The sequence below is a fragment of the Coptis chinensis genome, chromosome 6 (genome assembly GCF_015680905.1).
Source record: "Coptis chinensis isolate HL-2020 chromosome 6, ASM1568090v1, whole genome shotgun sequence".
Lineage (NCBI taxonomy): Eukaryota > Viridiplantae > Streptophyta > Magnoliopsida > Ranunculales > Ranunculaceae > Coptis > Coptis chinensis.
In genome coordinates this window covers 41,928,378-41,949,446 of record NC_141461.1, presented here as the reverse complement: position 1 = coordinate 41,949,446, position 21,069 = coordinate 41,928,378, and the positions used below count along the sequence as shown (strand labels likewise).

At 35.9% G+C, this 21,069-nt stretch overlaps 2 protein-coding genes across 2 annotated transcripts; one reads left to right on the top strand and one right to left on the bottom strand.

Annotated features, from left to right (window-relative positions):
- The first annotated feature begins 5,003 nt into the window (after positions 1-5,003).
- Positions 5,004-6,035, top strand: LOC147493024 (uncharacterized). The gene has a single exon (XM_086567725.1). It carries the CDS (start codon positions 5,004-5,006, stop codon positions 6,033-6,035), a length of 1,032 nt encoding a protein of 343 aa, XP_086423851.1.
- Positions 6,036-6,447: 412 nt separating this feature from the next.
- ADC2 (arginine decarboxylase 2) lies at positions 6,448-9,496 on the bottom strand. The gene has a single exon (XM_086568782.1). It carries the CDS (start codon positions 9,020-9,022, stop codon positions 6,800-6,802), a length of 2,223 nt encoding a protein of 740 aa, XP_086424908.1. The 5' UTR covers positions 9,023-9,496; the 3' UTR covers positions 6,448-6,799.
- Positions 9,497-21,069: the final 11,573 nt, after the last annotated feature.

Below are 21,069 nucleotides of genomic sequence, written 5' to 3'. Positions count from 1 at the left end.
TTTCTTGTGGAGATGATCTCCCAACCATGAAAATCATTCTCACAAAAAATTATAATATTTGGATATGTCTAACTATATAAAGGGAGCGATTATGAGAGCGCAGGGTTATTTAGGTCTTTTCCAAAAAAAAATTGCTATTTTTAGTTCGAAATAGAGTTTGGAGGGAAGTTTTGCCTCTTTTGGCAATTCTTGACTCATGTTTCCCGGCAAGGGCTGCCGTTGACCGATGATGGAAAAGACAAAGGAACCAGAGGGGATCTCGGGCCCTTCACCAACACCGGAGACAGCCACGGTAGCGACAGATCGACATGTTTCTTTGCAACAAAACCCAAAGAATACAGATGCACAAACATGGAGCTCACTTTTCACAAAGAGTAAGAACTCCAAACTTCAGCCAAATCTCACAAAGGTCTATCCTTCCTTTTCAAATGGTATTGCGGAAGTTCCATCAGATAATATAAACGAAGGTATAGAATTATGGAATGAATATGTTGTTGGCTTCTTTGTGGAAAAGAGATTATCTTACCCCTTATTTTGTTAAGGATGCAGTTCAAAAGCAATGGAAGTTAAAAGGAGGGTTTGATATGATAGCTGATAAAAACTTGTTTTACTTCAAATTTGTAAATGAAGAGGACAAACAGCTAGTTATAGACCATGGACCCCTGTTTCTTGCGGGTAGAATATTCGTAGTAAGGTTATGGTCTCCAGCAGTAGAAAAGTATCGCAATGGGAATCAAAGCCCTTCCTATTTGGGTTAGAGTGGATCTCCCAAAACATCTATGGACAAAAAATGGCATTGGCTTTGTGTCTAGCATCATAGGGGAGCCTATATGTATGGATGATGCTACAACAAGGAGAACTAGAATCTCTTATGCAAGAATTTGTATGGTGGTGGACACAAAGTTCGAATTTCCTTCCCACATTTCTATCAAGTTTGGTGAAGGAGACATTGCTGATATTGGACTTGATTATGAATGGATGCCAGAAATGTGCACAAGCTGCAAGATTTTTGGCCACTCTAACGCTAAATGCCCACAAAGCAAGAAAGACAATGCACAGAACCCAGCACTGCCAGTACAAGGAACTTAGGTGATCAGAGTACAAAATCGAAGCAAGCCACAGAAACAAAAAACAAGATGGACTCCAAAAAAGACTGCCCAAACTGGACAAACAAGCTGTTTACGAGATACAAATGGTGTTCCTATTACTACTGAAGGTCAGTCAGAGGACTCTCCAGTTATCTTAACAGACAATCAAGAAAAATTACAGGAGGGAAATTACAAGAAGAGTACTGCAAACTTGGAACCAACAGTAAGGGGTTCACAAGTGGTGGTACATGCTGAAGTCCAGGCAACAAATCGTTTTGAGGTACTCATGCCAGCAGAAGAAAATGTTATACAGGAGTCAGACCCTGAGCAACAAAGCAACATGGAATTAGTCCCATATGAGGCTGCCAATACCAAAGGAGATAAAGAATTATTACCAGAGGAAAACTATGAGGAAGTCAGAACTGAATTTGATCCCTCTGAAGTAGGATTTCTTTCTACAGAAGGGGAGGAAGGACTCTCGAGGAGGATCTGAGAGGAACAATGAGCTTATTCAATTAAGAGAGGGAAAATACAAAAAGAAGACAGTTATTCAGCTAGTGAAGAAGAGATTGAGAAAGAGTATTTCTCAGACCATCTTACTGACTAGGAAGAAGGATCTGAGGTAGCTGGCATGCTAAACTCACCACCAACAAATGGCATTAGCATCAAAACTAAGCAGATAACAGAGATCTCTGGACTCTCAGAGCAAGCAGGGTGGCAGAAAGCAAAGAGGAAATCCAAAATCAGGACCAAGAGGGCATGTAACAACCATTGTTAGTTCCTTAATGATGAATAAGATTGTTGTATGGAATGTAAGAGGAATAAACATGCCTCAGAAAACTAAAGAGGTGAATAAAGTTAGAAAGGAGCTCAAGCTATGTCTTTTTGGGCTAGTGGAAACTAAAGTTAAGAAAGATCATTTCGATTTTATTAGTAACTTATGTTGCCCTGGATGGAAATCTCACAATAACTATGATAGTGATCCAAGTGGGAGAATATGAATTTGTTGGGATTCAAATTATATAGATGTGGAAAAGATTGAGGAGAGCAGGCAGCATATTCATGTCACAGTGCAAATTCTATCTACAACTCAACTGTTTGAATTATCAGTCATTTATGCAAGCAATGATCCTTCTGAAAGACTTACTCTATGGTCTACTATAAGAAGCATGCAGAGTTACTTCTCCAAGCCTTGGTGTCTTATAGGTGATTTTAACAATGTCTTGTACACTAATGAAAGGGTTGGATGTGATGATGTACATCCTAAAGAGGTTGAAGAGTTTATGGATTGTTTAATTTCAACTGGGCTCATCGATATGAAATTCTCTGGATGTTACTACACATGGTCAAATAATGCTGAGGGAATTTATAGGAAGATGTCCAAGATTGATAGAGTTCTTGTCAATGTAACATGGAGCAATCTTTTCTTAACCGAAGCCACTTTCACTCCACCAGGAATCTCGGATCATTCTCTTATGCTGGTAAAATGGAATGACGCAAGAAAGGTACTTTTACCTTTTAGATTTTGCAACATTTGGTTTATGCATTCTAACTTCCATGATTTACTCACTTCGGTGTGGAACCAGCAATTTTATGGAACTCCAGTGTTTATTTTATATTCTAAGTTAAGAGCACTCAAAAAAGCTCTTAAAAGGTGGTCCAAGGAAAAGTTTTCAAAATTTCATGAGCAGATACAAGAAACAAGAGAGTCCATGCACAAATTGCAACTCAAACTCCAAGCTGACCTTCATAATGCTCAAATTGCTCAACTTGAGAAGCAGACAAGAACCAAATATATCAAACTCTCAAAGATGGAGCAAGTTGATCTGAAACAAAAGACTGACTGTGACTGGTTAGTATTTGGCGGCAGTGTAATGCTTACTTCTTCAATGCTATAAAAGAAAGAAAGGGTAGAAATTGCATCTGGTCAGTTGTGAATGAACAAGGTGAAAGTTTAAATGATCCAAAAACAGTCTCTGAAGTTTTCCTGGCCTATTATAAAGGTTTACTGGGTGAATCAGGGAGTACCACTGTGCAAGAGCAATTCTTTCAAGAGTTACAAGTCACGGGCACCATCACACAACCACTTCAAGATGAGATTGCATGGGAAGTATCTGAGGAAGAAATTAAAGCTACACTTTTTGAACAAGATGATAACAAAGCACCCGGGCCAGATGGATACAATGCTTATTTTTTCAAAAAGTGTTGGGAGGTGGTTGGTTCGGATTTCCTCACTACAGTCAAGTACATGTTTCTCCGCTCATACATTCCCAAATGCATAAATTCTACATTCATTTGCTTAATTCCTAAAGTTCAAAATCCATCCAAAGTAGGTGATTATAGACCTATCTCATGTACTAATGTCATATATAAGAGCTTTACTAAGGTCATAACTAACCGGCTTAAGCATGTTATACATGACTTGGTGGCTCCTAGCCAATCTACTTTTGTTCCAGGAATAACTATTCAAGACAATCTTTTGTTGGCTCATGAGATGCTTCGAAGTTACTCAAGGAAGCATGGTACTCCCAGATGTACCATAAAGGTGGATCTTCAAAAAGCTTTTGACTCAGTGAATTGGAATTCGATCTCTTTCATGCTTGATAAGATTGGAATTCCTATAAAGCTTAAGAGATGGATAGAAGCATGTTTCACTAATCCATATTACTCTCTAATCTTCAATGGAGAACCTCTGGGTTTTTTCAAAGGCATGAGAGGTTTGCGGCAGGGTGACCCCATGTCACCATATCTCTTTGTTCTTGTTATGGAGGTACTCAACTCATTGCTCCTAAGAGGTCTTCAAAATAGAGATTTTCAACCTCATCCCGCATGCAAGAGAATTCAAGTTACACACTTGTGTTTTGCTGATGATGTCTTAATCTTCATAAAGGGGGAAAGAAAACTCAATTCTAGCCCTAAACAAAATACTTGAAGACTTTTCGAGGGCAACTGGATTGAAGTTAAACTCACACAAATCATCTATTCTATCAGGAGGGATTTCTCAAGATGATGCTTCACGTTTAGCTCAGATTCTAAACATGCAAACTGCCTCTCTTCCAATCAAGTATTTGGGTCTGCCGGTTGTTTCTGCAAGGATAGGTGTCAAAGATTGTCTACCACTAGTGGAGAGGACTACAGTCCAGATTCAAAACTGGAAGAATAGGTTCTTGAGCCATGTAGGAAGACTTCAACTCATCATTTCAGTTCTTGCATCTTTTCATATATATTGGGCCAAGACGTTCATACTTCTAATAGGGGTGTTGACTATGGTTTCAAAGATTTGTATAAAATTCTTATGGAATGGATCAGCTATGGGGGAAAAAATGCATCAGTCAAGCAGAGAAAATTTGTTATTCCCCAAGTCTGAAGGTGGACTCGGCATCCAAGACCCAGTTATATGGAACACTGCATCTTATTATGGTCTTATATACAGAATCTGTTGCAAAGAACCAAGTCTATGGATCTCTTGGACTTGGTCTGAACACATCAAGTTGCAATTCTTTTGGACTATGCTTATTCCTCGAGATTGCTCTTGGACTTGGAAATGTGTTCTAAAAAACAGAAAACATGCAAAAAAGCTTCTAAGGTACAAAGATCTCAACCGGTGAGCAAACCCTATTATGGCATGATCCCTGGTGTGTACCTGACTCACTTATTCATTCACAAGAAGCTAAAAATCTCTTACAGCTCCCTTTGGATGCAAAGGTAAGTTCTCTCATCGAAAATGGAGAGTGGAATCAGCTAGTGCATAGAATGCCTAAGTGCGAAGTCAAAAAATCTATTCTAGCCACAGACATCAATGTATACTTACCAAAGGATAGAGTTATTTGGTTGTCTTCTCCATCTGGAATTTTCTCCTCTAAATTAGCTTACAGCGATCTTAGGAAGAAAAGGCTTAAACCGAACTGGTGTAGGATGGTTTGGGGCAAACTTGTGTTACCAAACCATTCCTTTAATGGTTGGCAATTGTTTTCTGGAAGCTTGCCTACACAGGATAGATTAATGCACAAAAAGGTTCTGAATGTTTCTCAATGTTGTTTCTGTAATGAAGTCAGAGAAAACTCAAAGCACATGTACTTTGATTGCAATTATGCAATGAATGTTTGGTCAAGAGTAAAGCTTGCACTGGGTCTGGGAAGAACCGTGAGGGGCTCAAATGCAGAATGGTGTTACATTATAAATATATGTAGGAAAAAGTCTCCCAGAGCTGAAGTGATCAAAGCATATGTATGTGCCACCATCGGTTATATTTGGTCTGAGAGAAATGGTAGAAGATTCAAAAATCACTCAACATCTTGGCAAAGTCTTGCTAATGCTATACTCAAAGACATGAAAATCTATCTTGGCATCAAGATTGACACTGTCCTTGACACATCAGAAATCAAGAGTCTGCTGACAAGACTTGACATTCCTGTTAAGTATAAAATCAAGAATCCAACTTTATGCAAATGGAAGCTGCCCCCCTCAAGATTCTTCAAACTTAACACTGACGGCTCGGTCACTGATCAGAGAGTGGGTTATGGTGGTATCAATATCGACCAAGAAGGTAGTGTGCTTTTTACCTTTACAGGAGGAGGGCATAGGAAATCAGTTCTATACCAAGAACTGAAGGCAATTGAAGTTGGTCTCTCGATCTGCTTGCAAAAACAACTCAAAAAGATTCAGGTGTGTTCTGACTCAAAAAGAGCAATACAGATTCTTAAAGGACAAGAAGGAGCGCCATGGTACTGCACCAACATTGTAGAAGCTACAAAGGTATCAGTTGCTCTTTTGGATGAGGTAAAGTTCTGTCATGTTTACAGAGAGGTGAATAGAAGTGCTGACTATTTAGCCAGCCTAAGTTCTTCACTAGATGAGAAATATTTTTGTAATAGCCCGCCACTTGATCGCAATTTAGCAGAGATTGTTGAAAATGATGTAAGGGGACGAGTATATTTGAGACTCTAATGCAGGTCCAAAGGTCAGCCTAACCCATTAATTTGTTTCAAAAAAAAAAAAAAAAAAAAAATAAAAAATAAAAACTACATAAAAAATATTGTTTATTTTTTAACTTTTCATCTAACGGTCCAAAAATTTTGTTAGCGTGTTCTATGGTTAGACTTCTTTGAATGAGTTGAATTGGGGATATCATATCTATAAAAATTCACTATTTATCAACTTTTAAGTCCACGATTTTGTTTGGATTTATATATTATGAGGTGGTTTGCAATTTTATGAGAAAAACTAGCTTTATTCTGGTCCTTGGCTCGTTGAGCACTTGAGTCTTGAGCCAAACGCCCAAATCTCAAAATCTGGTGTTTATAAAATTCAAAAGGCACAGGAAATTCCAAGTTCCCAACTAAAATGGGAAAATGACAAATTAAGAACCGAATCCATCCATTGATCAATACAACACCATTCAAATCATCAGTTATTCTGACTGAACAGAAAATTATATAAACTAACAACAAAAGTTGACTAAAAAGAGGTAATTAGATTCCGAATATACAATGAATCATTCGGTTCCATCTCCCTCTGACCCTCTTCAATACACAAAATAAAACAAATAAAGATTTTCTCTTCTATCTCCATCAACCAGAACCAAAATAAATAAATAAAAAGTAAGAACCAAAAAAGACCTTATTAGCTGGACAAACAGACCAACTGACTAATTGGTGGTGGAGATAGAACTCAAACTTTAGGGAATGTAAATGAAATGAAACTGAAACACATCAAGCACAGCAATAAGTCCACTGCTCATCCTCACAACCAACAACACCAGACTTGTTGCTATCATAACAACATCCACCAGTATTCACATAAGATGGACAAGCTGTGGTAGCAAGATAAGGCATATTATGGAATGAGCAAGCAAGGCCGCTCACCAATGTAGCACGCTGGGCCAATTCGATTTCGTCGTGTTCTTCCTCTTCATCGCTGCTACTGCCCCCGTGACCACATTCCTCTGCGCGGTGCTTGAGAGTTTCGAACATAAACTCTGGCTCGTGCTGCATCACCCGAAGGACTTCTGCACATGACAGTCCTGGGACAGCGCGTGTCACAGCAAAGCTATGTGGACCATCGCTCTGTGACACGCGTACTACACTTGGGCCCCCAAACAGATTGTGCAGTCCCCCGAGTGCCTCCTGGTAAGCCCCACCCAAAAACATTCCCAAATAGTAACCACCTCCACTGTTACCACCACCATGAACAGGTCCTCCTCCTTCCAGTTCATGAAGCGGCAAGCTAGATTCTCCGCTTATGAACTTATCGATCTTTCCATCACTATCGCAAGTCAAATCCGATAACACCCCCTTCACTCCTGGCTTCTCATCAAGCCTGTGAATTGGAACAATTGGAAATTGCTGTCCAATTCCCCAAAAATCAGGAATTGAAGTGAAAACAGATAAATTAACATGGTAAGTCCGAACCGCATCGAAAACTCCAGTAGTCTTTGCCAGAATTTCGCATAAACCATCAACAGCTGCAAGGTGTTCAAGACCAAGATTGCCTTCTTTGAACTGCTCCACACAATGACCCTTTAACTGATTGGCATAAACCAAACAAGTATCATAATCTCGACACATAGCCGCGACTGTAAGGTTATTGTAATCAGATTGAGCTTCATCTTTGAGTCCCTCAACAAAGTACTCAAGATCAACACCAAGTGAAGCCACAGAAGGTGCTTGGGCCGCAGTGGCAGATACTGCCTCAAAGATAAGAATTGAATGGTGGGAAACCAAAGCCCTTCCACTCTCACTGCAAATCACAGGATGTTTAACAAACTTCCTATCACAAGCATACCTGATTGCTTGAACAACCATTGAAGCATACTCTTCAAGTCCGTAACCAACAGAATTATCCGAATTAGCAGAATGAGAGCCATCATAATCAATACCAAGACCACCACCAACATCAATAACCTTCATACCTGCGCCGAGACGGACTAATTCGCAATAGATCTGTGTAGCTTCACCAACTCCATCGGCTAGGAGTTCTGTTGTTGGGATTTGAGATCCAATATGGAAATGTAGCAACTGAAGGCAATCAAGCATCCCAGCTTTTTCAAGCTTCTTTGCAACTCGCAAAATCTGCATCGTAGTCAATCCAAACTTGCCTTTCTCACCAGAAGTCGCTCCAAAATGACCAGCATGCTTTGTTCTTAGCTTGGCCCGCAACCCAATTACCGGACGGACATCAAGCTTTCGACTGATTTCAATAACCAAATCGAGCTCTTCTTCTTGTTCAAGAACAATCACTGTATTCAAATGAAGCTTTCTCGCAACCAAAGCAAGAGATATATACTCAGCGTCTTTATAACCATTACACACCAAAAAAGCATCAGGACTACCTTTACATAGGCAACTCATTGCCAAAAGAAGCTCCGGTTTGGAACCAGCTTCAAGACCAAAACCATATGGGGCACCAAACTCCACAATATCCTCCACAATAAACCTGTCTTGGTTACATTTCACAGGATACACACCTTGGTAATGAGAATCATAACCTTGAGACTGTATAGCAGTATCAAATGCAGACTGAAGTGTCTCTAACCGGTTCTTCAAAACATCAGGAAGACGGACAATCAGAGGGAGAGGCAATCCAAGCCCACCAGAAGACTTGGGTTCAGACACCTTCTTAACGACCTTCATCAAATCAATCTCTTGATGAGGAAGAGTACTGAGTCCATGAGGACAAACGGAGATATTGCCAGAATCGTTAACGGAAAAATACGGCGCGCCCCAACCGCTTATTTTGTAAAGTGTTTCGGAAAGCGATGGCGACCAATGACAAGTGGTAGTAGGAAGTTGTGGCTGATTGATGATCAAATTGGAGGAAATGTTTGTCCCTAAAAGTGAACAAGTAGTACCGGAAAATGTTTCCGGCACCAAGGGAAGAGTGCTTTCCCCGGAGAAAGCGTAACCAGGAGGAATTGGACACGCGAGGGCCGGCATCTCTTCCCAAAAGTTAGAGATTAATGAAAAAAATTATTAAAGAAATTAAAAACGGTTTTTAGATCTCGTTTGTAATAGGTGGGGGCTTTAAAAGCCGCCGAGGCCGGAGCCCCGGCTACCCCCTCAAAAGAAGCAGAAAAGAACTAAAAACAAAGAAAGAGACCCTAGCTCGCTTTTACACAACTCAGATATCCCCACACCTAACGCTCAGAAGAACAGATTCGAAACGAAAGCTACAAATAAACAAATCAGATCTAAACTCAAGATCGAACTTAAAATATGAAACGAAAAAGAACAAGAACAAATAACTTAAATATCGGAAGGAAGGTTTGAAATGATCTAACAGCTGAAAAACAACTTTTCTTTTCTCGGTGGTTTTCAGAGAAAAGCTCTCAAACTTGGCGAGAATTGCATGAGAGGCGAAGGAGGCTTTTATAGGCTTCAAAGGTAAGGCCAGGTTGGACTCTATTTTCTGGCCCAAAATAAACTTTTTTTTTTTTTTGTTTAATATTCAATTTCTCGTTTTTTGATTTCTCGGTAAATTTTTAATGGATTCTGGATTCTCTTTTTCAAACTGAAATCGGCAACGAGTTGCCGCGTGGCCGTACTTTAGTGGTGGCCCACCTATCTTTGGGCTCCGCAATACCGAAGCCATTTTTTTCAAACTTCAGTTCTATTTACGATTTATCATATGAGAAAAACAAAATAAGGAAAGATGATGGAAGCTTCGTGGGTAGTGTATCAACGGTCCAGATGCACCTACGTAGGTGGCATTCTCTCATTGAATGCATAATGATATGACTGAAGTCTCTTTTGTGCTAAGATTTTTGTTTTGATTGATTATTGTATTTATGGTTAGATTGTATTTCTTTATGGAAACACTTAAATGTATTTTAATCAGCTCATTTTTCGCTGTAAGTAGGAGGTGCGGCATGTGATGCACCAACTCTTTTACCTAATTTTCCAAGATTTTACCTGATTTCCATGAAATGGAAATTGGTCAGGCTCCATATATTATAATTTTTTAATTGCTTGATTCAAAGAGAATGATTAACTATAAAACTAGAATTGTGGTTATTTTGAAATTAGCTAGTATAAAAAATTATTGAAAAGTATTTGAGGGTGCATCATTGACCAATTTTTTTAGGTGATTTTGGACACATCCATAAAAATAATCTCATATCCCAACTTTAAAATAAATAAATAAAATTATTTTAGAGACATTTGAGTTCCTAAATTATCCTTTTTTTTTTTTTAGGCATACCAAAACAAAACAAGTCATTTATTAGAATATACATCGTGGGACTATTAAGTACCCCATATTAAATCTTAGATATTCTACATTCACTTGAAACTAAAACAGAACGTGTTTTCCTTCTTCCTCTTTCAAAAGAAAAAAAATATGTTCTTGAATTCTTCTCAAATAATTTACCTCGCTCTCTAGCAACATTTCTCTCACCAATAAGTATGAACACGAATCAACTATACCAAAGTAATAAGGATAAAAAAAAATCAAAATCAAAATCAAATTGAAGAAAAAAAAAAATCAAAATCAAATTTTGACGAATGAGATAACTCATAAAATTATTATATTTTGGATTACTACAATGGACAAATACAAATACCCGCGTTTTTTGTCCAGCCTAAGTCTCAAATCAACAACTAATAATTTTGAATTCTTAAATGCAAAATTACAATGTTTTTTTTTTTTTAGTACTCTAAATAAATTTGGGAGATATTATTGGATTGAGACGGTTATTGGTGTATGACAAAAAAATTTAGTTAGTTATAGGGTATGGCCGTATGGGAGTGGTTTTATGGGTGTGTCCAAAATTACTCATCTATTTGCATTTAAAATTTTAAATACACATATAAGGGAAATATATTTAAATCTTTTTTTGGTAACCAAATGACTTAAATTTGATGTTATATAGTATGCGCCTACAAGAGTACAGGGTAAACTATTTAGGAAATTGATGTGTGTATACTTCAAATTCAAATGTAACTAACTAATAGCTTACCATAAAGAGAGGAAAACACAAAGGAGCTAAAGTAATTAGATTAAAGATTGGGCAGATCCCTCCAACCTGATCTAATCAGGTTGTAAGCTGCTATTTTTATTTCTTATATAAAAAGGACATTCTTGTTTTGACTTACTCGTTGGCCATTGTATCTTCACAGCCCTAGATTTACAATGCAACAATTAGAATTGTTGTTTTTACTGTGAAAAAAATGACAACACATAAATGTTGCATTGCCGGTTGATTTAGAGGACAACACTACAACTTTGGTTTATGACGTTGTATATATAAGTACTCAAAAACACCACATTTTTAGACCAAACTAAAAAAACACTACACATCTTTAGTCCAAACATCAAAGATTCGATATCAAACTACGCTGTTTTGGATAAACTGCACCATAATAACTAACGTAGTTTTCAAAACACAATGCCAAAAAACCCACAATTTAACCCAAAGTCCACACGACTTTTGAAACACCGCGTCACACAATTTAGCTCAAAACACACGCTATTTTGAAGCCGACACAACTATTCGAAAACCACACCAAAGAAGCCCACAAATACATACGGTTTTAAAAACCACGCGGATTATTAAACATGGCGTCATACGTTTAATACAACATCAAACCAACACACTAAATCGGTGATATTTTTTTGATTTGGTCTCACCACTAAAAATAATTTTTACCAAATTTTTAAAAATTTGGTGTTTGCTTTTCAATTGGTGTCATCACCATTAAAAATGCTCTAAAGTAAACAAAACCATGATATATTTAAATACGCACAAATATTTCGTGTGGTCAAAGGATTAATTTTAACAAAAACATTCACATATGAATGACATCTCGAGTTCTAAACTAAAAATTCTCTATAAGGATGTGATTTTGTATTTGTTTCCTAAATAATTACTTTTTGCAGCGAACATACGCTTTTAGTGCCCAGAAGAATATAGAGATTACACGAGGCTTAGATTACACAAAGAAATGAAATAGATTCCTGACACTGACAAATTGACAATGAGTCATTGATGACAGTATAATATGCAGGCTTTGTAAGAAAGAGAAATATAAAAGTGTGTGAATTGTGCATGGGGGTGGTCGTTAATGCATATATCATGAGGACCATGAGATCATGCATTACGGAATCTCAAAGACGCTAGATTATATAAAGTCAAAACCTCACCTAATCCAAATTTGTCGCGAGAAAAACAATTAAATATAAGTGAGAAATTAGTAGTGAGATGCGTTTTAATCGGTGCTTGATGACTAAGGAAAATCTGAAATGGGCCATGGCCAAAAAACCTTATCCCTCGAGAATCTTCAACGTTTTTGACAACTTCGACACTTTTGTTGACGCGAAATCCACACGCAAAAACGGTACTACCAGTCTAGCCCAAATATCACGGGTGCCGTTACTTGATTGAGGCGTGATTCGGTATACCCCTATATTACCAATCGTTTGGGATTTCGGAATTTTTAAAATTTTAAAAATAAAAAAAATTGAAATTTATAATATTTCAACTCATGTTATATTTTAAATTTCGACTGATTTCAGAATCATCACTAATTAGATTCTAGGTTATTTTTTTTCATTTTTTGAAAAAATCAAAATATCCAATAGAATTCTGTTCGGAATCGTAAACACTGGTATTATCAAACTTTAACTTTGATACATACCTTAGCTACCTTAGCCTTGTGCATCAATTTAGGTTGTAAGAGATCCAAATTGCTCCATTTTATGATCCAATGCAATATTGCAATAAGAGTTGTACTGAGATATTAGGTACCCATAGGAAAGTGTCACGGAATTTCACCATATATGCTAAAATTTGAGAAATTGACAAGGTAATTTATTTGATATGTCAAATTGCCGATATTTTGAGTAGTGGTGGCATTTTGGTATATGCAAAGTCGCAAAGAGCTTATCAAGTGCATTCCGTTTGCAAATACACGAACTTTCATGGACGTTTCATAGTTAATTCAACTATTGTGTGAGATGGAATTTACTCAATTGAGAGACGATGGTAGTAACATTTTGTTTCCTAGTATTTTTACTTGGAAGCAAACTAAAGTTTTGAGGCCAAGACGCCAAGTGAAGACGGGTCTAAGGCTCACTCTCTTTTGAATAATGTTAGGCGAAAAATGGTTAACAAAGCTAGAAAAATCAAGACAAAAGAAAACCTCTATTGTTTTAAGAATAAAAAAATGGCCCACGTGTACTCAGTTATATAGGTTAAGGGATTTTTGGATTTGATCGATATGGACATGCTAGCTCAGCCATGATTTACCTGCGGCCTTCACGTCACAATTTTTTTTTTTTTTGGTAAACACACGAGAGATATATATTTATATAGATATGCATATATGGTGCTGCAACCACCTGATAATTACATTGACTTAGATCATTCTGGCATTCTGCAGAAGCCATTATAACAAAATGGGTGCTTTCAACCAAGGCCCAAAATATCGATATCGATGAATATATCGGTGTACCCAAAAACCGATATATATCGGATATATCAGAAATATCGGATATATCCATTTATTTTGTGACTAGTCAAAATTTTGTTTTGTATGTCGATATATCGGAAATATCGTATATTATATCGGAAATATTGACAATATATCGGTCAAAGTCAACAATATTTGATCAAAGTCAACAATATCGGTAAAAAATCAACAATTTATATAGGATATATCGTATATATCGGTCGATATATATTGTTATATCAGAAATTTTGATATATATCGGAAAAAAGGGTTATATATTCGGTGGATATATATCATAAATATCGATATCGGTGTACCAAAATACCAATATATATCGGCGATATATCAGATATATCGGTGATATTTTGGTCCATGCTTTCAACTCCCAGTACAATCCTGGAGATGAATAGCCCTAGTTGCTAACGTGTGTGCAATTTTATTACAAGATCTATCTACATGGATTACAAGTAAGGAGTCAAAAGAGGATGTAAATTCTTGTGCATCTATGATAATAGTACGGGTTGCCCTCCTGGTGTTAGCAACTTGTTTATTCCAAAAATCAGCTACTGTCTTGCAATCATTTTCTAGCATTATTATCTGGTTGCCTAGGACGTTTGCCCATTAAATGGTGCATTTGAGCCGTATGCTCTTTCCCTCAGCGTCTCGTCTACTTGTTCTGGTTGTGTCTGCTGCTAAGAAATAGCCATTGTCATCACGCATAACATAACCAATACCAATAGGTTTACATTTTGAAAAAAAAACAATATCCACATTAAATATATATCAATTGAGACCATGCTATTTTTTTATGGAATTGTGTAATCCACATAATACCAATTGAGACAATTAAATGGAAAGAAAAATAAAAAGGGGCACCGTGCATACGTACCGACTTTTTTTAAAAATTTGTTCAACAATCATAACTATACATATATACATTTTTTAACAAATTGTGACTCATATTTTCACGCTAATTTGTTTTAATTTTCTAACAAATTATTTTAATTAAATTTTAAAAACCCATTTTTTAATTGGTGGAGAGATCCCGTTTTAATTTAGAAGTGTGATTCCCATTTTTAATAAGATAATGATTCCCAATTTAATTAGAAGTGCTAAAATTTTCTTTTTCAATATAGAAAAATTCCCATTATACCCTTATAATAGGAGAGGATTTCCGATTTAATTAGAAGTGATAGAATTTATTTTTTCAATAGGAGAGAAATTTCCATTTTAAGAGAGCTAGAAATAGAAATTTTAAGAGGAGTTTCCATTATAATAGGAGTTAATGACGTGAAATTTTAAGAGAGCTAGAAAAATACCCCTTGTAGGAGCTTTAATATTAATACCAGTTTGTATGCCCGTGCATATGCACCGACTATTTTGAAATTTATATTTTTTAAAACTTGTTAACTGGAAGCTTAAATTACCCGTTTGTAAGGGTAGATATATTGTAATTAATTTAGAAGTGTGATTTAATATGTGAGGAATTCTCGTGCATATGCGCAGACTATTTTGATATTTATCTTGATTAAATTCTATTAATTGGGAGCTTTAATAATTGTTTTTTTTCGTGTTCGTTTAAATAGAATAGTGATTTCCATTTTGAATAGGGAAAAAATTATCGTTTAATTTAGAAACGTGATTCTTTTCAATAGGGGGAAATTTTCCGTTTTAATTAGAAGTGTTAGATTTTTCTTTTTCAATAGGGGATGGATTATCATTATAATAGGATAAAGATTATCGTTTCAATTAGAAGTGTTAGATTTTTCTTTTTGCAATAGGGGAGGAATTCCCATTATAATAGGAGAATGATTCCTGTTTTAATTATAAGTGCTAAAATTTTTCTTTTCAATATATATGAGAGGAATTTCCGTTTTAAAAGGAGTTGATGATGTGTAATTTTAAGAGAGCTAGAAAAATACCCATTGTGGGAGCTTAATACTAACAAGGGTTTTTACTCCGCCATATGGGTGGACTTTTTGATAATTTGTGTGTTACACAAATTTTTGATAATTCATGTCCTCATTCCTGTAATGCAAATAAATTTTGCAAACATATATTTTGAATCTTTATATATTTTATGCATAATAAGAAGATCTTTTTTTAGCAAGCCAAACTGACATATTTCCTCGAGTAATGCATATTTGAGTAGAAAGGTCTTCTTTAGTTACTCTATCGAGAATCAAACATTCAAAAATACTTTTTGATCCATAATTACTACTGCCTATCCATTATATCTGACTTGAGTCATATTACATTTCAAAATGTGGGGATTATATATACATGAATTTTGTATTTCTTTATTAAATTCAGTAGTCAAAGCTATAAATAAGGCATTAATTACACATTCTATTATATTTCAGTTAGACAAATTATTAGCCAATGTCGTCTTAGATATGATAATCACAATGTAATCTTAAACCAATAAAGAGTAATTGCGCGCTATTATAAAGATATTCATCAATGAGTCATAATTCATGTATGTAATGAATATGTCAGACGACGATTGATAAACAGTGCCAAATAAATAACTTGTATAAATTGTTCTACTAATTAAGTACATGGAATCTCATATAATTTTCAAATTACATTAGTAGGAACGAAGCTCTCTTTCAGTAAAAACTAAAAAGAAACACAACTTTTAATTTGCTACATCTCACAATTTTCTTATAATTTTGAAAAGAAATACTTATTACATACACGCTACATGTTCTCAAAAATAATTTAATAGAATCCAAAGAGTGTACCTTAGATTTATTTTATGTGTCTATTGCTTGAATTATTCAAGTAATCTAAAATAGCAAATCAAGGTAAGGGCATTTTCATATTATTGATTACAATATTAATTCTAGAACACCACAACGCCGGCCATAAGCAAACATTGGCTTGCAATCAGCCCTTAGCTGCATCGTTTGTTATGATTAGAGCTCTTTTGGTATTGATTGCAATAACAAAAACTGTCATAGTGATCCAGATTTTAAAGAGAAAGTGTATGGAGACGGTCGAATAATTAATATGTAACTGTAACAAAAAATCAAATATGTTGTCTGCCTCAAAGTTTGTAATTTTTTGTGTTCAACAAAGAAGACTTCATGATAGTTTTGAAGATATATTCACTTAAGATATGCCTTCACTTAATGCAATTAATTGAACTCTTCTTATTTCCAATACATACAAAGACGTACGCTAAACTTACCGAGGAAGAAATCCATTAACTTTGTGGTGGTGTTATTCACATTAAATCAATATATTGGTTTGAATTGGGCAGATATCAATATATTTTTTGGGGCAATCTTACGTGTGTCTAAATTGATCAAAATTAGAATTGATTTCTAATTGTGCTTATATTTGTTTACCATTTTTTTTAGTATAAGTTCTAGTTTAATTAGGAAACTAAATACACAAAGATATAATTATTAAGAGTGTCAACGTGGCTTCACTCTCTCTTGGGAGAGTGCCACCTAGGATAGAGACTGATCATGTCAGATGTACTCTGCTTTAATATAGAGAGAGGTGATATATTGATATTGACTAGCTTGTATGCTCGTGCATATGCACAGGCTATTTTGAAATTTATCTTGATTAAAACCCATTAATTGGAAGCTTTAATAACCCGTTAGTAGGGGGAAGGAACCCGCTGACTTAATTTAGGTGAGAAATTCCGTTTAAATAGATTACTAAATTTAGAATAATGATTCCCATTTTAAATAGGAGAGGAATTCCCATTTTAATAAGTAGTGTGATTCTCGTTTTAATAGGAGAAAAATTATCGTTTTAATTAGAAATGTTAGAATGTTTCTTTCCAATAGGAAGATGAATTCCCATTTTAATAGGAGATGATGATGTGGAATATTGAAATTTTAATAGAGCTCGAAAAATACCTTTTGTGGGAGCTTTAATTTTAAGATATTGATATGGATTGATCTTTTAAGATGATAATAACCAAATTGTTATTTTTACAGATTTATATTATAATTTTATAGATATGTTTTTGTTTATTCACAGTGAAATTAGAGAAGTACTCCATCCCCTCTTTCATTTTCATTTTCTTTCTTCCCTCGTATTTGTCAGTCTTGGTTGTGAATGCACATGTCAGATGAGATTGTCACCAAAGAACTGATAATTATAAATTATAATTAAATAAGTTAAATAAGATTTATTCTTGAATAAGATTAATTTTCATCAACAATTGCTTCTTTTAGGATATAATGTTGTTTATACAGGAATAGTGAAATACTAACACAAAGAAAAGAATATATAAACCACACCTTGGTGGAGATTTTATTGGTTGAAATTAAGGAGGGAATTTGAGCCGGGCTTAGCTCGAGCTTGTTTATTTAGTTAAATGAATGAAGCTTGAGCCTACATTATAACTCGTGTAACAAATGAGCTTGATGGAGCTCGGCTCGATAAACTAAAATAGCATATTCATAGTGTAAAATAACCGAGCTATTCAAGCTCGGTTTAGGCTCCTGCTTGAGCTTATATTTCAAAGCTCGCCTAATAAACGAGTCGAGCTTTAACACAGTGAAACTTGGCTTGGATTAGCTTGGATTCCACCCCTAGTTGAAACGTGGAATTTAGAAATGTATCCGTAGAAACTTGAAACCACGTCAACCAAAAAAACTTTGGAACTTTCGCAATAATGTTATATCCAGTGCCCTACATTGCAGTTCAATATTGTGATCTAGTTTTATAAGGTACGTCCGATTTAGGTATTGTCAGACCACAAAATCTAGGAAAACCACTAGCATCTCATCAATCATGGAAGTTACAGGTATTGATAATCCATCTTTATTAGTGCTATGATAGCCGTAGTAGTGGAGATGAAATATTTGCCATATTGATAGATGTCCCAACACATTGAGATAAAATTATTATTGTGCAGTTAGGTAATTCTATCCTTCCTAAAGATGAAGGAATCTGACGAACATTATTTCGTCTTATATGTTTCATGGGACCATATAAAGAAAAGATTGGGTTGGCTTTTGAACTCAAGATTTAGGCAATCTTCAGCTGCGCATGAACAGCATGCACCACACCAACCCCGAAAGAAATGAGATTCCCTCGTCTATGAGTCTATGGCCATATGCATTATGGTGGTCCCTTTCTATCTCTGTGTTCTTACTTCTTAGTGCTGCAGCATGCAGTGTAGTACCATTCGTGTCAGCCTGAACACCATTTACCAAAAAACTGGATTCAGGCCCGGGCGCCCAGCCCATCGGTACCAGGGATTCCAATTCAAGGCCCAAAATTTTGATATAAGACGTTTATTTTCACTCAATTAATCTAGGCGTATTAGAAGATAGAGGCCAGACACAAGAATTCAAAAATGAAAGTGAAAATAAGCGACGAAAACCAAATATTTTGCTTAAGAAAGAGTGAAAGACCAATACTTAATACCGAACAACGGCCAATCGAATTTGGCCCTTTGAATTTGGACGTAACGTGAACGAAAATATTGAAAATACATGTGAGAGCACATGCATTGACTCAAGATATAGCTATGTTGAATCACTTGAATAATAGAAGACTCAAATACCATATTGCTGACTTCAATATACGCGGGCCAATGATTAAGGTTTTGTTTCTTAGTTTATTATTTATAATGTATTGGTTTTATGATTAGAGCAGATACTGTTTGTTCCTGATGAAAATTGTTGTTAAAGTTTTTTTATTAGAGTTGAACATGTTTGTTCATGATGCTACGTGTGGTAAACTGGTAATAAGGATTTTCAACAGTTGTTCAAAAAAAAAAAGAAAAAGAAAAAAGAAGCGAAGTAGTAAAGAGAGAGAAAAAAATTAATTATTTAGGGATAACATATATTTCACCTGAAGGAAGTGCCCTCTGCCCACTTCTTATCATGAACCTTAACAAATAAATAAATATATATGTCTGTAGTGGATGTGGAACCGTAAGTGATGAAATCATCCAAGAGAACGTTCGATTGGAAATTGTCATCTGCAACATAATGTTCAGGATTGGGGTGCGCTTTTCCCGCGTATTCCCCACATTGTCATTATCATCCCCAAATTAAACCCATTTATTCCCCATTAGATTAAACTATTAAAGATATAGAAAATACCTAAAAATGTAAAAAGTATTGATCACTTTTCAGCTTTGTGCAACTATACGGCTATACCTACACAAATTGGAACTATCGTTTATGTGTCAGCCAATGTACTCTTTAAACAGTTTTAAGTCTATTACACTAATAATTGGGAAAATCCGAAAATATACTCAATATAGCATGCAGTATATTCAGATTGTCTACACTCTACACAGTGGAGTTTTTCTCACAGGATTCAATGGTTAACAATGACGACTTTGCACTAGAAACGATATAATTCTCTACGGCGACACGGAAAAAAGAAGAAGAATAGGATGAGGTTCTGTTTCTCTGATTTCGTGTGGGGTGTGATGAATGGCTGTCACGAGTTTTGTTTCTCTAGTTTTGGATTGGATACTCTCTATGGACGCACAGCAGTGTTTATATAGAGGAGGTAGTCGGTTTCCAGATGTGAGAAGAACTGCTCAAAGTCGGTTTTACAAACTTATAAGGTAGCAGAAACCAACTCGTAGGACACCCACCAAAACTTGTTGCAAAAGCAAAACAAGTTTAGGCTTTTAGTTAGCCACTACCCACTAGACAGTAAGCCCAAGCCCAAGCCCAAGTCCGAACCCAACCCGACACAACGCGACTCGGCTCGGTGCAGGCGGGCGCGCGTGTGGCTTTAGGTGAGTCCTCCCTCCTAACACAAAAGCATTTGTACCCTAAGGGCACGCCCTTATGGTAGAGGAATTCCTCATATATATACCTCACTTGCTAGTGGTGGTTAACCAATGTGGGACTATCCACAATGCACTAAAGTGGAGAGAACACACTTAGTTCATCTCCTCCACTTTGCACACACACACTAGTATTTCAAAATACTCATAGAGATTCCAACAATCCCCTACTATTTTAAAATACTAATAGTCCCCCACTATATTGGAATAGGATATTACAAAAGAAATGGGTTAACGAAATGCCAGAGAGAATCGAAAAAACAATGCATAAGATACTGGTGCTTTACGGGTTTGAACCAATCATAGGGTAATATGTCTTATAATACGTAAAAGTGGTGGATTAAAAAATCTTTGAACCAACATTCCCTTATAGTAAAATAGATCACATGCACCCACATTGCTCTTTCATTATATGTCTGTTCTGTGGTGTTGCGCTTTTTGGCCCCTACGCTGTTTATGTTCCATGAATGCTCTAGAGTACTTGCCTGAATAGTCATAAGAACCGACCCAGTTCTACATTCACGTAGGTGGATATCCATCAAGTGTACATTGCAGTTAAAATACACTATCTCATAAAAAAATGGACTATGAATTCCAATAAGAGTAAAATAACTCATCCTTTTCTCATTGCAATTCAAGTTATACAAAGTATACAAAAAATGCTATTTAGTCATAGGGTGGGACGTCTCAAAGAAAGGCAATAGCATACCAGAGCGACGAGGTGACTTGTTTTTCCCTTTGAACT